Source organism: Penicillium solitum (genome assembly GCF_028829755.1).
Source record: "Penicillium solitum strain IBT 25940 chromosome Unknown utg000003l_segment0_segment0, whole genome shotgun sequence".
Taxonomy (NCBI): domain Eukaryota; kingdom Fungi; phylum Ascomycota; class Eurotiomycetes; order Eurotiales; family Aspergillaceae; genus Penicillium; species Penicillium solitum.
In genome coordinates, this window is record NW_027072123.1 from 1,058,506 (window position 1) to 1,072,809 (window position 14,304).

Consider the following 14,304-nt stretch of genomic DNA (forward strand, 5'->3'; position numbering starts at 1 on the left):
CTAAGGAATCAGGCTCTAGCACTAGGAAAGATGCGTTAGTAAGAGGAACTCCAAGGATATCTCAATCTTCGTATATATATTATCTACTGATCTTAAGTCTATAGCTAACTAATTATTCTAGGTACTGATGAAGATGATCTATATCGATTCTAGAGACTCTATAAGAAGGAGTTCCTAACACTTATAGCGCTTGCACGAGATATCTTCTCAATTCCTGCTACTGGTATAGGTGTAGAGCGCTTATTTAGCTCCGCTCGTGATATCTGTTATTACCGACGGGGGTCTCTTAATACAAGGACTATCCAGGATCTGATGATGTTTCGTTGTTTGACCCGATTTGATATAGAAAGTTCCGAACCTCAGCTTTCTATAGGAAGTGAAGATCCGACTGAACGATTGGAGGCTGATAAAGAAGAAGAAGAACGGCTCCTTGATTATGATGCAACTCCGATTAGTAATGATGAAGAGGAAGGTGATAGTGAAAATGATATATAGCTGGAATATACTATACAGCCTAGCCCTGATGAATAGGATGACGATGCTGATAGTACTAAGGATGACTCGACTAAACTCCTATTACCGAGAGTCCTAATTCCTTAAGCACAGGTTTCTGACAGCTAGCGTCCCTAGAGAGAACGGAAGCGCCGTAGAGATGAGAATGAATATGTATATACAAAGAAGCAGAAGTAGACTTTAGAATGAAGATTGCTGAGATTATTAAATTATGTGTATTGGAACTATTTGCGATTTAAAGATTTGCGATTTGAAGCTATAAGCTAAATACCCAAAAATATAGAGATTTTCTACATAACTTGTGCAAATCACGGGATTTGATAAATTTAGCTGTGTTTGCACTGTTTACAGTACCGCGGTACTACCGTCGCGGTACCACGACACCGGACCAGAGCATTGGTACCGCCAAGCTTAGTACCGTAGAGACCGGAGTAGACCCTTAGTCACGGCACGTTACTGGTACCGCGGTACTGGTACCGCGTGACTTGTCAAGGCCTATCCTAAGTAGAAGATATATATTATACTTCAAAGTTTACTTTATAGAGTAGAGGGTATAGATAAGTACTAGTTATATTCCTCTACTATTTAATAAACTCTACCTTATTCTCTATAATCTAGAGAACCTAGAACTTTTAATTTTATAGACCGATTCGACGAAGACTAGGTAGAAGAGGTATTAATTCAATTTCGGACTAAACGACTAAAGATAGTAGTACGCTATAAATCGGCTACTAGCTAATCGAATAGTCTAGTATAAGGGGTTTATCTATTAAATTAAGATTATAGAGTAAAGATAGTAGAGGTATCCTAATTTACGAGGAGGCAATCTAGGATAAAGGGCTAGCCTTAGTATAAAGATCGTATTAAGATATAACATTCTAATAATTATTATATCGTAGAGGACTATAGTAAAGAGGGGAGGGACTTAGGAGTATAATAAGGATAGAATAATCTTAACTTACCTCTTAAAAATCTTCTAATTAACGATCGTATCTATCCTCTATACCTTAAGTACTCTATAGTAGGCCGAGTAATAATTAGCGTGAAGATAGATTATAAAACAGTAAGACCTTCTATTTATAGCTCCCCGATTAGTTAAGTAAGCTTTAGAATAGTAGGGGTCCTATAGGAGTCCTATTAAGTCAGGGGTATAGTTAGTTTTGAGGGTTAACCCGATCCCCTAGTATTTTAATATAATTTCTTATATAAAGGCTTCTAAAGCTCAATTTTCTAACCCTAGTTAAAAAACTAATAGTTATATTAAATCATTATATAAAGGCTTCTACTACTATTTTTCTGACCTCGGTTAGAAAATTGATAGTTGTATTAAATTATTATATAAAAGCTTCTAAAGCTTATTTTTCTAACCGAGGTCAGAAAAATTAGCAGTAGTATCAAATCATTATACTTCTAAACCTACTATATACTAATACTACTACTATATATATATAATTAAATTACTTAAAAATATAAAGAAAAAATATGTAAATAATATAGGTCACGAGGTTAAGGAATTCTACTTACTAAAAAGGCCTATAGGTAGTGCCTACCCGCCCGTCTATAGGCGATATCGTAGTCTTAATATTATATTACTAGTATAAAAATTAATATCTAGAGTAGTTTTAAAATAAAAGGATAAAATAAAGACCTATAGTATCTAATACTGTAAAAAAAAAAAAAGGGATTTATTATATTTTAGTATAATTTTTAATATATATAGAACTTAGTTGAAACTAGAGAGTATAGTATATATATAAATATATATATCTCTACTGACTGACTATAATACTAAGTTAATAACTTCTTCTTAATCTCCTATACCTAATTTTATATATTTGAGCTTACTTTTACTTAGATATAATATTTAAATATATGGCTGAGATATTCATCTTCCATTTTTAATAGCATACTATATAAAAAAGTTAGATTGCTACAAACTTGAAGTGAGAATGTTGATATACCTATAAAAAACAGTATTTTATCTGCTGAGTTGGCATTTTTGTGCAGCCAAAATAGGAAATGCTTGGCAAAAATATGTATGCCATAGGACCAGGATATGGGACCAAAAATTTTCTAGTCCCATGGGAGTTGTCAAGGTCTATGTAGCTCTAAATGCTGGCGAGGTGGAGCGGCTTGTTGTGAAGGTCGGCGCGTAGGTGCTCAGTTCCCGGGATAGGGATCTGGGAATAAATTCGCATAAAGGCCTTCTTATTACTGTCCCTCGCGCTATAGAAGAGGTATTTAAACACAGCAAAAGAAGGCCCAGCACCCCTGGCACGTCCAATCTCTGTCATTTGCTGAAAATCCTCCGAGAGCTTCTCCTCAAGAATCCACTCCTAAGGTAAGGGGGTGGTAAGGGTCACTTGTGTGCCTAAGCAAAGCTCCGAATACCCGATGGTAGAAATGTTGGTGTAGAAATTTGATGACAAGGGTGTAAAAAGAAGGAACAAGAACTGATCAGAGATTAGAGTTGATGAGTAGAGTGACGGCGTAACAATGACTTTGTTGAGTTCTCGTGCAGCAGACTATTTCAAAAGTACCCGGGGACATCCATATAGGGTAGAGATAAAACACAGCATAGATATTTAATCTATCCACCCTATCACGTGCTAATATCCCAAGAGAACAACAAAGGTGCATTTGGGTTGACTAGGGACGGACCCCAGAACACCACTAGACTCGTGTGAAGAAGTAAAGATATGCAGTTTTCTTCATCGCCTCAATATCTTCGAACTTGACAACCTTTTCATCATTGAACATCACCCATGATAGGCCATTTTGACCTGACAATGTTTTGCGTATCACGGCAACATAATGCCTTAGCAGGTGTTAGTTTAACTTAAGGCAATGGGAATGGAGACATATCAAGCAACTCACCCTGCATGAACAGATGTGCCTTTGTGGCATACAATCGACCTTAATTCATAGCGAGCAGGTAAGCTGGTGAGACCAACCGAGCCATTATGAGACTGTGCGTCGTGATCGCCGACACTCGGCTCTTCCTTTTCCACCACATCATCCGGGTGAGTGAAAACCCAGTCAAGTGCCCTGTTAACATCGCCGTCGGTCGCAGCCAATGCTCGCTGGGCACGAGACGCCTCAATGCCCATATCTCCTAGTTGGGCAATCTTTGTCGCGTCTTGCTCAGTAGAACTAGAGGTGCCGACTCGATCGAGGACCAGCGGTTCATCAATGTCTGGATCTTCCATGTGGGCAAACAGCCAATCCATGGCAGTTTCCGGATCCGAGTTACCAGTGGCATGCAGAGCTTTCTCACACCTCACAGCAGGGAACCCCATGCCCATTAGTTGGTCAACCGCTTCCGGATTCGGGACAAATATGGTGGATTCTTCAATATCCGGAAGTTGCTCCTCACCCGCATCATGCTCACCAGCAAGGTAAGAGCTGAAATCTAGTGGCTTATCGTCGACCAGCACAGGGATATCCAACTTTGTAGGAACCCAGTTGACGAGCTCAAACCGACGAGCATTGACCACCAATTCCCGAGGCAATGTTTTGAAAGACGACTGCTTCGAAAAGCCACCTTGGCTGCCACAAGCAGGACATGTAAGCTCGACGACCTCGGTCGAAGTAAAGATGTCTAGACACTCTGACAAATCCACAGATTCATATTGCTTTACTGTTTCATCAGAAGTGGGAGCAGGACGTGCGGGAACAGCAACCGAAATGTTATCTTGCTCATCCACTTTATAGCGAACTTTCTTGCAATGCAAACACTGAAGACGCTGCTCAACTTGGAAGCGAAAGTCCTGTACCGGGTTCATCTGCGGACTGGTGTGTTTCGATAGGCTGACCGACTTGAATAGGTGAAGAAGAAATTCAAATGCATCCTGCTGTCTCATGGTTGCAAACTCCTCATGACCTTGCCCAATAAGATACTTGAACATTGCTGGTGCTAGACCTTTTTGATGAGCGACTTCTGGGATGTCCGCGGACAACATAATGCGAGAATCAGGTTGAGAGTACCGGCCTGAGAGTAGACCATCGGCAAGCTTTTGCAATTGTGTCTCAAGGTCCTGTGCTGGTGCTTGGCAGAGTGGTGGTTCTTCCGACAGCTGATAGTATCGCTCACGAAATCCAGCCACAGAAAATATGCATTGCATGATACTGGAGAGATAGCAGCTGTTTCCAAGATTCGCCAGGCCTGTAAATGCAGGCCCAAATACTGGAGCCAGCTCCCGGCCATCCTCGGTCGTCATGGAAAATTCCCATTTTAGATTGTGCTCGACCTGCATCTCCATCAGACTCTTCTCTGTCTTCTCACGTCCAGCCAAGTAGATTCCCCAGTGCGCAAGGTGGGTCGCCAGTTCAGGGTCTACTCTTTCTTCGTTGCACTTGTAGCAGTAGACATCAGCGGAGCCTTCTGCCGTGATAGAGCCGAGCTTGACAGCCACAGCATGTGATGTTGAGTCTGCGTGAGTAAGCCCATGTGAGTTTCCTTTGCTTCCACCGAATTGACTTCGCCCACAACCCTTGTTCCCACATTCCAGACACAGCCATAGGTTCTCGCCCATGTCACACTCTGAGCAATGGTTTGAATCTGCAATTTCGTTAGCACCGGGCCCAGTCGAGTATTGCAGGGAATCAATACCCGTCGACACGGCATGCATGCTGTCTTGCTGAACTAGACAGAGTGTATGCTCGCAAGGAACAAACTCTTGCTCCCAAGCTTTGACTTCTTCCTTTTTTGAGAAAGTCATTGCGGTCATAACACCTTCAATGACAGCGGGAAGCTTGCCACTGGCTTTGTTCACATTGTCCTGAGAGCATGAATAGCACACCACTGACGTAGTAATGTCATATCTATCCTCTTCTGTTTCGGCTGCGATGGAAAGCTTTGAAATCTTCGGCGGAGGCTCGTCGCGCTATAAACCAGAGGCGTGAGAATCATTGGTCACAAGCTCAGGAAGTGTTTTAGAGGCTGTACCTGCACTTTCTTGGGGGTCCTTCGAATGTTCAAAGCCAATGAATGACCAAATCTTTTGTAATGAAGCAGGGCATGGTCTCTGTTTCCAGCACATCCGCCATTGAAGCAATGGAGACAAACATTTAGACCAGCATCATCATCCTTGCAAGGTCAGAGTTAGTGGGGTAGTATAGGGACCAAGGTGGCTGGCATACAATAGAATCAAAGCACTGAGTGCAGTCTTCTCGATAAACCGCCTGGGAGGATCCTGGTGGATTCAGATCTATAACGGAGTGTTCTCCATTAGCTCAATTTGCGATTATCAAGGTGATGTCACAAACCCGCAGCACCGGTATGGACACAAGAGGCCATATCCAGAGAGGATATCTCGGGAATTCAGCACGAAGTGCCAATAATATTTCTTGGCTTATTGACAGAGACTTCAGAAGAGACTTCAGAAGACGTGACAGTATCCCATTGAAAGCAAAGATGACAAAAGAGAGAATATCAGATACCGCAGATCAAGGCAAAGCTACGATGCGTGGGGTTGCTCCTCACCGCCTGCACGTGCTGTTATCAATGTTATCCTGAGGCACCAAGTCATGTGGTGTGGGAGGCGTTGTGCCACTTAACGCGTTATTTTTCTCAACACGCGTTTCCAACCTTGTCCTACAACTACTTTGCAACTTGATCTGGACTTGCTCTGTCAAGTTCGGTCTTCTTTGCTTCTCTACCTCTACTTCCTCTACTTCTTCTTCCTCTTTTTGTTTCCCCGATCCATCCCCCCATCCCTCCATTCCACCCTTTTCAGTCTTTTCCCAATACTTCTTTCTCGACTGTGTCAATTACTGAAATTTGAATTCATCATATCATGGCTTCCGAGGCAGCATCCCAAGTCACTATTGGGGCTCTAAGGTTTGTATCCATTTGATACAAAGATCTCTATATTTGCTAATCGCGTGTTTAATTAACAGTGCCATCTTTGATGAAACCAAACCCCAAGTACGAGAGCCGATTGTTCAATGCGTTCAGATCAAGGCATTACCAGCTCAGCCCAACCAACCAGAACGTTACCGGGCTGTTTTCAGCGATATTGCAAACTATGTTCAAACCATGCTTGCTACTCGTATGTGTTGTCCTTTCGGTACTCCTTGTAATTCGTCGGGGTTACTGACTGCTTCAAGAAGCCAACTCGGTGGTGACGGATGGGTCTCTCCGGAAGGGATCTTTCGTGCGACTCAAGTCATTTCAATCAAACTCTGTCAAGGGAAAGAAGTATGTGAGGGAACTCTCTCAATTTTCATTGTGCTGACTATTATAGAATCCTCATCATCTTGGACCTTGAAGTTCTAAAGGAACTGGGCGAGGCCGAAAAAATCGGTGAACCTAAACCACTTGAAGTCAAAGCCGAGGAAGAGGAAGTCGGCCAGCCGACAACAATATCCAGCAACGGGTTTTACGGCTCCAAGATGGAGGGTGCACAGGCTCAGCCAAACAGCCGAGCCCAGCCAATGGCCGCCCCTATGTCTACTTCCTCTGCCCATGCCACAATCTACCCGATTGAAGCCATCTCCCCTTATTCCAACAAATGGACGATGAAAGCACGATGCACGAGCAAGTCCAGCATCAAAACATGGCATAACAAGAATGGTGAGGGTAAACTGTTCAGTGTGAATTTGCTGGACGACAGTGGTGAAATTCGGGCAACCGGTTTCAATGAACAGTGTGACATGCTCTATGAACTCTTCCAGGAGGGCAGTGTTTATTACATTTCGAGTCCCTGTCGGGTCCAAATTGCCAAGAAACAATTCACAAATCTCAACAACGATTATGAACTCACATTTGAGAGAGATACCATCGTTGAGAAGGTAACATTTCTTTCTTTACAAACCAAATGTGTCGCTCACATTTTATGATAGGCCGAGGAGCAAAATGATGTCCCCCAGATTCGATTCAACTTCACCACCGTTGCTGATTTGCAGACTGTTGAAAAAGACACGACCACCGATGTCATTGGCGTGCTGAAGGATGTTGGGGAGACCTCCCAGATTACATCAAAAAGCACCGGCAAACCGTATGACAAACGTGAGCTTACGCTGGTCGATAACACAGGGTTTTCTGTCCGCTTGACAATCTGGGGTGCAACTGCAACCAATTTTAGTGTGGCGCCTGAGTCTGTTGTTGCCTTCAAGGGAGTCAAGGTTTCTGACTTTGGCGGAAGGAGTCTGAGTCTTCTGAGTTCGGGCTCAATGACTGTTGACCCTGACATTGGGGAGGCTCACCGACTCAGAGGTTGGTATGACGCTCAAGGCAGGTCGGAAAACTTTGCATCCCATGCTTCATTGTCAAATGCGACCAACTCCACGGGCAAAACAGATAGGCTCAAAACCGTTGCGCAGGTTCGCGAAGAGCAGCTTGGCATGTCTGAAACTCCTGATTACTTCTCCCTGAAAGCAACTGTGATCTACATTAAGCAGGATTCCACCTGGTGCTACCCTGCCTGCCTTTCTGAAAACTGCAACAAGAAGGTAACGGAACTTGATCCAGGACAGTGGCGGTGCGAAAAGTGTGACAAGACCCACCCCAAGCCAGAGTATCGCTTCATCATGCCTATTAGTGTCAGCGACCATACTGGCCAGCTTTGGCTTAGCTGTTTTGATGACACTGGAAGAAACATCATGGGCACAACGGCCGATGAGTTAATGCAACTTCGCGAAGACGATCCAACTGCTTTTGGTGAAGTCTTCCAGGGTGCCAATTGCCAGACCTGGAGCTTCAGATGCCGAGCCCAGATGGACAATTTCGGCGACCAGCAGCGGTAAGAATGATGGAATGGGAATAACTCCAATGATATGAACTTCATACTAATTATGCCATCCAGTGTGCGATATCAGGTCTCATCCTCCCAAGCAATCAATTACTCGGATGAAGCCACTCGCCTTGCCAACATCATTGACTCCTACAGCATTGAGTGAGTACAGGCGAAGTAAGGAAATATCTTTGTCCACCTTTGTACTAGCTTTACTATTTCTACATGCACTCAGAGCTTTTTCATCAATGTTCATGTGTACTTTTATGCTGCTCGAGCTGCGCCATGATCATTCCATTTGTTCTTTCTCCCCTATTTAGTACTTTACAAAAAAGATTTTTTTTTTTAAAAAAGCCTTAACTAGTAATTTTCATTATCATACTGTTATTTTGGATTCAGCAAAATCCGGGCTATCACCCCACACCTGGGCAGGGCATTACCCCAGGGGTTTCAGGATGTTTCACACATCCATGTTCTAGGGGTATACCCATGGAACATACAGCGTAAGGTGTAAGGCGGTAAGTCAACAAAGGCGGAAACCAATGGCAATATACCATTGCCTTTTTTTTTTTTTTCTTTTTTTTCTTCCTGTTTTTCTGCTGGAACAATCCAGGCTGAGAATTCAGTCTGCTCCTCTTTATCTTTTATTCCAATAATATTTTATTATATACTCTTTCAACCATTCTCGTCATGGGTAAGCGAAGCCATCTCGAGGCAACTGAGCAGCGACCGAAGAAAAAGTCCAAGTCTGAGAAGTCCGAGAAGCCCGCAAAAGCTTCTAAAGATAAGCAGGAAAATGGAGATGAGAAGGCTGCATCTTATTCTGATGCGTCTGCTTTATCTGAGATCCCTCAGTCAGACATTGACAGTTTCTTGACCGAGAACGTGATCAAAATCTCTGATCCTTCCTCACCCGACGCCTCCCAATTCCGCCCAATCCTTTCGTTTGATCACCTACCCGAATGCGATGCTGGTCTGTACACTCAGTTGAAGTCTTTCCCTGCGCCAACGCCGATTCAATCCACTACCTGGCCTCTTCTTTTTGCTGGCCGTGATGTGATTGGTATCGCAGAAACTGGAAGTGGCAAGACCCTGGGTTTTGGCTTGCCGTGTCTGAAGAAATTGATCGACTCCAAGCAAAGCAAGCCTTGTCAACCCAAGGCAGTCATTATTTCACCAACGCGAGAGCTTGCAATGCAGATTTATGACCAGCTTGTTAAATTCGGTGGCACTGAGAAGACTCAGGTGACATGCATTTATGGTGGTGTGGGTAAAGATGAACAGCGTCGGGCTCTTCAAAAGGCCGCCATTGTGGTTGCCACCCCTGGTCGTCTCAAGGATCTCCAAAATGATGGTTCGATTGATCTTGGAAAGGTCAACTACCTCGTCCTGGATGAGGCAGATCGCATGCTTGATAAAGGATTTGAGCAGGATATCAAGGACATCGTCAAGCCAATGCCCGTCTCCAGGAGACAGACTGTCATGTTCACGGCAACATGGCCCCGGTCGGTTCGGGATCTTGCAGCAACCTTTATGAAGACCCCGGTGACTGTTACCATTGGCGGAGACCCATCTGCGGATCCCCGAGCCAACACAAGGATCAAGCAGGTCATCGAGGTTGTTGATGGCCGAGACAAGGAGGGCCGACTCGTGCAACTGCTCACTAAATCCCAGCGTGGCCATTCATCGCCCGAGAAAGTCCTGGTTTTCTGCCTCTACAAGAAGGAGGCTATGCGCATTGAAAATCTCATCAGAAACAAGGGATTCGCAGTGGCCGGTATTCATGGTGATTTGAACCAATCAGATAGATTCCGAAATCTTGATGCTTTCAAGAGTGGCAATGCTACCGTTCTTGTCGCGACCGATGTGGCGGCGCGTGGTCTCGATATCCCAAACGTGAAATTGGTGATTAATGTGACCTTCCCTCTTACCGTTGAGGACTACGTGCACCGAATTGGAAGAACTGGACGTGCTGGGGCTGAGGGCCTTGCCATCACCATGTTTACTGAAACTGACAAGGGACTGTCTGGCGGGTATGTTACCCATGTTTCTCCTATCCTTGAACAGAAAAATCATCAGGGCAATGCTAATTGTGAAATAGATTGATCAATGTTCTCAAGGCAGCTAAGCAAGATGTGCCAGAGGCGCTGTTGAAGTTTGGCACAACAGTCAAGAAGAAGCAGCACGACGTTTACGGTGCCTTTTACAAGGACGTTGATATGGACAAAACAGCAACAAAGATCACATTTGACGATTAATTGGGTTTATTCCGACTTGGTACCTTTGCTGGAGGATCTGGAGGATAACATGTGATGAAGCCTTGTCAATTGACCCATCAAATATTCCCTTTCTATATAGATTCTATTATTTTGATTTTTTTTTCGTTAGGCGTTAAGAACAAATCAACATCAGATCAGATCAGTACTCACATAAGGAGAGCATAGCTGCCACTTAAGGCACATGCTTTGATAATTCCCAATTCCAGGCCAAATCGGCCCAAGAATAAGCTCGCCAGAGCACACAGAATGAAGCTAGCAGGTCGGATGGCCACTTCACTCGTGTACAGGCTACATCCATTTCGATGGAGGTACGATTTGATAAAACTGTAACTCCAAAAAGTTCGAACCACCATATTCACAATGTTGGCCAGGACCAATCCATACGCACCCAAGTTCCCTACTTCTAGGAACATATAGGCCGCCAAGGCATAGCAGGCGGAAAAGACACCCATCCACGCTGTTTGCTTCCGTATCTGTTGTGAATTTGCTGCAGATGACACAAACGCTTCAGTAATCCCATTAAATGCCAAAAATGGAATATAATAGCAATAGACGGAGAGCAGGTCCCCGATTTTGGGGGAAGCCCATTGACGGCCCCCCAGGATATGCAACAATTGAGGAACCATCATTGGGCCCAAAGGGAATATCAAGATTGACATCAACTGGTACGCTCGTAGAATATCTACGAGATGATCTCTGGTAGTGCGGATATGGATTTTCTTCAGCTTCCCGCCCTCATCGCGGCTCAGTAGTGCTGAGAATAAGTTCCGGCTGCTCTCTTCCAGTGGCTGGAAGATGATCCGTGCAATGAGCCCGCCATAGTTGGACGCAAGAGAATATATGCCCTGATCTTCTAGCCCCGAAAGGGCTGCGAGCATCATAGTATCGCCCTGTGTGAGCAAATGCTTCACCAGAGATTGGAAAAAGACATTCGCAGCAAGCGACGTTAACTGGCGTGAGAACCGCCCAAGAAAGTAGTTAGAGGGGTCACTATAAAAGGTTACTGTGTCGTTCTTCGTGCTATAGCTTGGACGAGCTCAAGCCAGTCTTACCTGGATTGTATACGTGTCAATAAGAAAGAGAACCGGGTTGTGTTGGTTCCTCTGAGTAAGACCAGCGAGTAGCCACATATGAGTGCCAGCGAGTAACTGAGGTGACCAAGAGCAAATGGTAGCACACCGAGGTCATAGTTGACTTGAGAAGCATATATAAAGGCAGAGGATGTCACCGCACTTCTCAGAAATGCCGCTGGCATTTCAACGACAGCGCGTTTCTCGTAAAACATATGTTGCTGCACTACCGAGAAAAAGGGCTCGATGCTGAGTTCCATGAGAGCTGCAGCTCCGATCAAGATGACACTGTGGTAAAAGAAGGCAGTCTCCGATGCTTCCTCTGGGACAAAGCGCTGGTAAAGCATAGCTAACATCAGACTAGAAGGAATTCCAAGGGCGAGGCTCAGGTAGGACACGTTCACCACTGCTTGGGACGCCACAGATTGCGAATCCGTCGCTACAGCATCTGCTTCAAGGGAAGTTTTTTTGTCGGGCGAAGATGGAATAGGCTGTCTTTGGATGGCCACCCGAATACTTTCCCTCGAGAAATACAGGATGGAAACCTGGAAGAGCTCCAGTTGTGCTGCTATTCCCAGCACGACGGGTGAAAGGGTGCGCAAAATCAATTGGTTTGAGGCAAAGGTAAAGATCCTGGACGCCAATTGAATCAAGATCAGAAAGCTTGTGCCCGTGGCTGACGACGCCAGAATCTTGCCCATATGGGCATCGTCAGGTTTAGCCATGTCCGTGATTTAACCCAGCTATGACAGTGGACGCAATGAGGTGTGCTCAAATCAAGGAAATCAAGACTTCAAGCCGACCTCTGGAGTTGTAGGGTTCATATGGGAAGGGGTTGTAAAGGAGAGGATGTGAACACATAGGTGGGGCCTAGGGCCTACGGGCCTGTTTTAAGGAATGGGAGCGATATCAGCCAAGATGAAATCAGGAACCATCTTCAAGGTCAATACATACATAAAAGGAATACTTTTCATATAGATATCTACAATAAATTTATATAATCTGCTTAGAATTTCACTTGGCCCTGTATACTTGCTTACAAGTAGCCCCCAAGGTCCCCCTGGAGTCCTACTGGGCTAGGTATAGTCAAGTGTGCCTACAGGCTAATTGTGAAATTTCTTCTAAAAGAACCTTCTATGATGTCTTTGATATGCAAAAATTTTCATGGCAAAGGAAAAGAGGCACTATGGGTCAAAATCCGCAAAGCACCGTGCTTCCTCCAAGTGGTCCTGATCCATGTCAACTTCTGTCATCATATACAGGAAGCCATAAATATATCTAACCACTAGGATGTCAATGATCGTCTGTAGACCAATATGTTTCCAAGTGCTGCCTGCCGTCTTCAGGCCATTGACCAGGCAGGCCCTTGAACGTCCTAGAACGGAGGCAGATAGAATGGATAACCACCATTCTTAGTTTTGAAGACACTGAGAAGGAAGCTGTATGTTGCAAAAAGAACAGTTGCCCAGATCAAGACAGCCACCTGCTGACCCTTGACATCTTCCATCCGGGGAACTTTCAGTGCAAGTGCGATTGTAGCAAAGGAGAGAACGGCGTCTGTGCGAGTCAAATGTCAATCTAGGAACTCGGCATGGGAATAACGCTCAATATCAATGAGCCTCATGATTATCACTTACATATGGCAGCGACAATTTGAGTTTCCATCCCGAACTGGTTCTGGAATCCACCAGCAAAATAGCTAATACCACCTTTGCCATCACCAGCAACATATGGAACCTTTCGGATGTGGTTGAACATTTGACCACTTGTGAACAGAAGAATAGCGATAAGGCTGATTGCAGCCCAAAGGTTTCGGTTCTGGATAATTGGTAGCAGGTAGGGAGAAAGGACCGCAATCGCGGTCACCACTGCCATCAGAATTGTGATCGCTGATACAATCCGCATGTAGTTGATAGGTCGAACTAGTTGAGGCTTAGGGCCTTCAGGCAAATGACGTCCAATCCAAGAGTAGACCTGGTCGGCTGACATCGGGCTGTTTGGGATTGATGTGTCAGTGAGATAGGGGCTCGGCGCAAGAGCCTTGGTAGAAAAACATACCCTGTGAAATCAAACCGGAGGGGATTCCCTTCAACCTTGGCAAAAGGACCGATGGTAGGAGGGAAGACAAGGAGTACGGGTGCAGTTTGCAGCATGAGCTGGTTAGGTTAGTCGGATGTCATCTAGCTCAGTCTTGAGTAAAGATGCCCTACCTTTTGGAAAACAGCCTTGCCATTATCAAAGTCCAGTGTTCCAAAGACTACCTTGAGGTCATCAGGCTTGGTGCCCTTAGTCCAGCTTCGGGCGATCAGGTCCCATTCGGATTCAAAGTCGCGGCATAGGATGCAGCCAAAGCGAGGATCCGTGGCAGTCAGGATAACCACAGCATAATAATCCCGAGGTGCCGAGGTGAGGTCTTCATATGATGCACTGTCCAGATCAATAGGCCCCGAACGAGACAGGGATTGGTATCTTGCAAACTTGTCCGGTGTTGAGCTCGCAGACAGGACGCCGGACACGACCGAGCAAAGGAGAAAAAGGGCCGTCCAGAGCTTCATTTTGACATTCCAAGGAGCTGGACAGCTTTAAAGAGGTTAGTTATAAAGTGCAATTGATTGAAAAAATTATCAATCGGTTGCAATTGAAGATGTTTGAACACGTTGAGGTGATAAAGTCCAGGTGTCCACTATCAACGTAATCGGGCGGGCA

The 14,304-nt window shown here is 44.9% G+C and overlaps 6 protein-coding genes across 6 annotated transcripts; 3 read left to right on the forward strand and 3 right to left on the reverse strand.

Moving 5' to 3' along the window:
- Positions 1-3,186: 3,186 nt before the first annotated feature.
- N7455_004283 (ubiquitin-specific protease UBP14) lies at positions 3,187-5,812 on the reverse strand (the record flags this gene model as incomplete). Its single annotated transcript, XM_065604770.1, has 6 exons — positions 3,187-3,331; positions 3,391-5,074; positions 5,126-5,399; positions 5,462-5,602; positions 5,656-5,723; positions 5,782-5,812. 6 exons carry the CDS (start codon positions 5,810-5,812, stop codon positions 3,187-3,189), a joined length of 2,343 nt encoding a protein of 780 aa, XP_065461670.1.
- A 117-nt stretch (positions 5,813-5,929) lies between these two features.
- N7455_004284 (uncharacterized protein) lies at positions 5,930-6,292 on the forward strand (the record flags this gene model as incomplete). The annotated part of the gene is made up of 2 exons (XM_065604771.1): positions 5,930-6,007; positions 6,041-6,292. 2 exons carry the CDS (start codon positions 5,930-5,932, stop codon positions 6,290-6,292), a joined length of 330 nt encoding a protein of 109 aa, XP_065461671.1.
- Positions 6,293-6,311: 19 nt separating this feature from the next.
- Positions 6,312-8,415, forward strand: N7455_004285 (replication factor A subunit protein RFA1; the record flags this gene model as incomplete). Its single annotated transcript, XM_040962255.2, has 6 exons — positions 6,312-6,355; positions 6,415-6,566; positions 6,625-6,715; positions 6,762-7,308; positions 7,360-8,258; positions 8,322-8,415. 6 exons carry the CDS (start codon positions 6,312-6,314, stop codon positions 8,413-8,415), a joined length of 1,827 nt encoding a protein of 608 aa, XP_040807288.2.
- A 524-nt stretch (positions 8,416-8,939) lies between these two features.
- dbp3 (RNA-dependent ATPase DBP3) lies at positions 8,940-10,507 on the forward strand (the record flags this gene model as incomplete). Its single annotated transcript, XM_040962265.2, has 2 exons — positions 8,940-10,282; positions 10,351-10,507. The coding sequence occupies 2 exons, from the start codon at positions 8,940-8,942 to the stop codon at positions 10,505-10,507; spliced, it is 1,500 nt and encodes a 499-aa protein (XP_040807298.1).
- A 167-nt stretch (positions 10,508-10,674) lies between these two features.
- On the reverse strand, positions 10,675-12,323 carry N7455_004287 (oligosaccharide translocation protein RFT1; the record flags this gene model as incomplete). Its single annotated transcript, XM_040962266.1, has 2 exons — positions 10,675-11,518; positions 11,581-12,323. The coding sequence occupies 2 exons, from the start codon at positions 12,321-12,323 to the stop codon at positions 10,675-10,677; spliced, it is 1,587 nt and encodes a 528-aa protein (XP_040807291.1).
- A 650-nt stretch (positions 12,324-12,973) lies between these two features.
- On the reverse strand, positions 12,974-14,153 carry N7455_004288 (OST3/OST6 family protein; the record flags this gene model as incomplete). The annotated part of the gene is made up of 4 exons (XM_040962257.2): positions 12,974-13,155; positions 13,236-13,591; positions 13,657-13,754; positions 13,809-14,153. 4 exons carry the CDS (start codon positions 14,151-14,153, stop codon positions 12,974-12,976), a joined length of 981 nt encoding a protein of 326 aa, XP_040807299.1.
- Between the last annotated feature and the right edge of the window lie 151 nt (positions 14,154-14,304).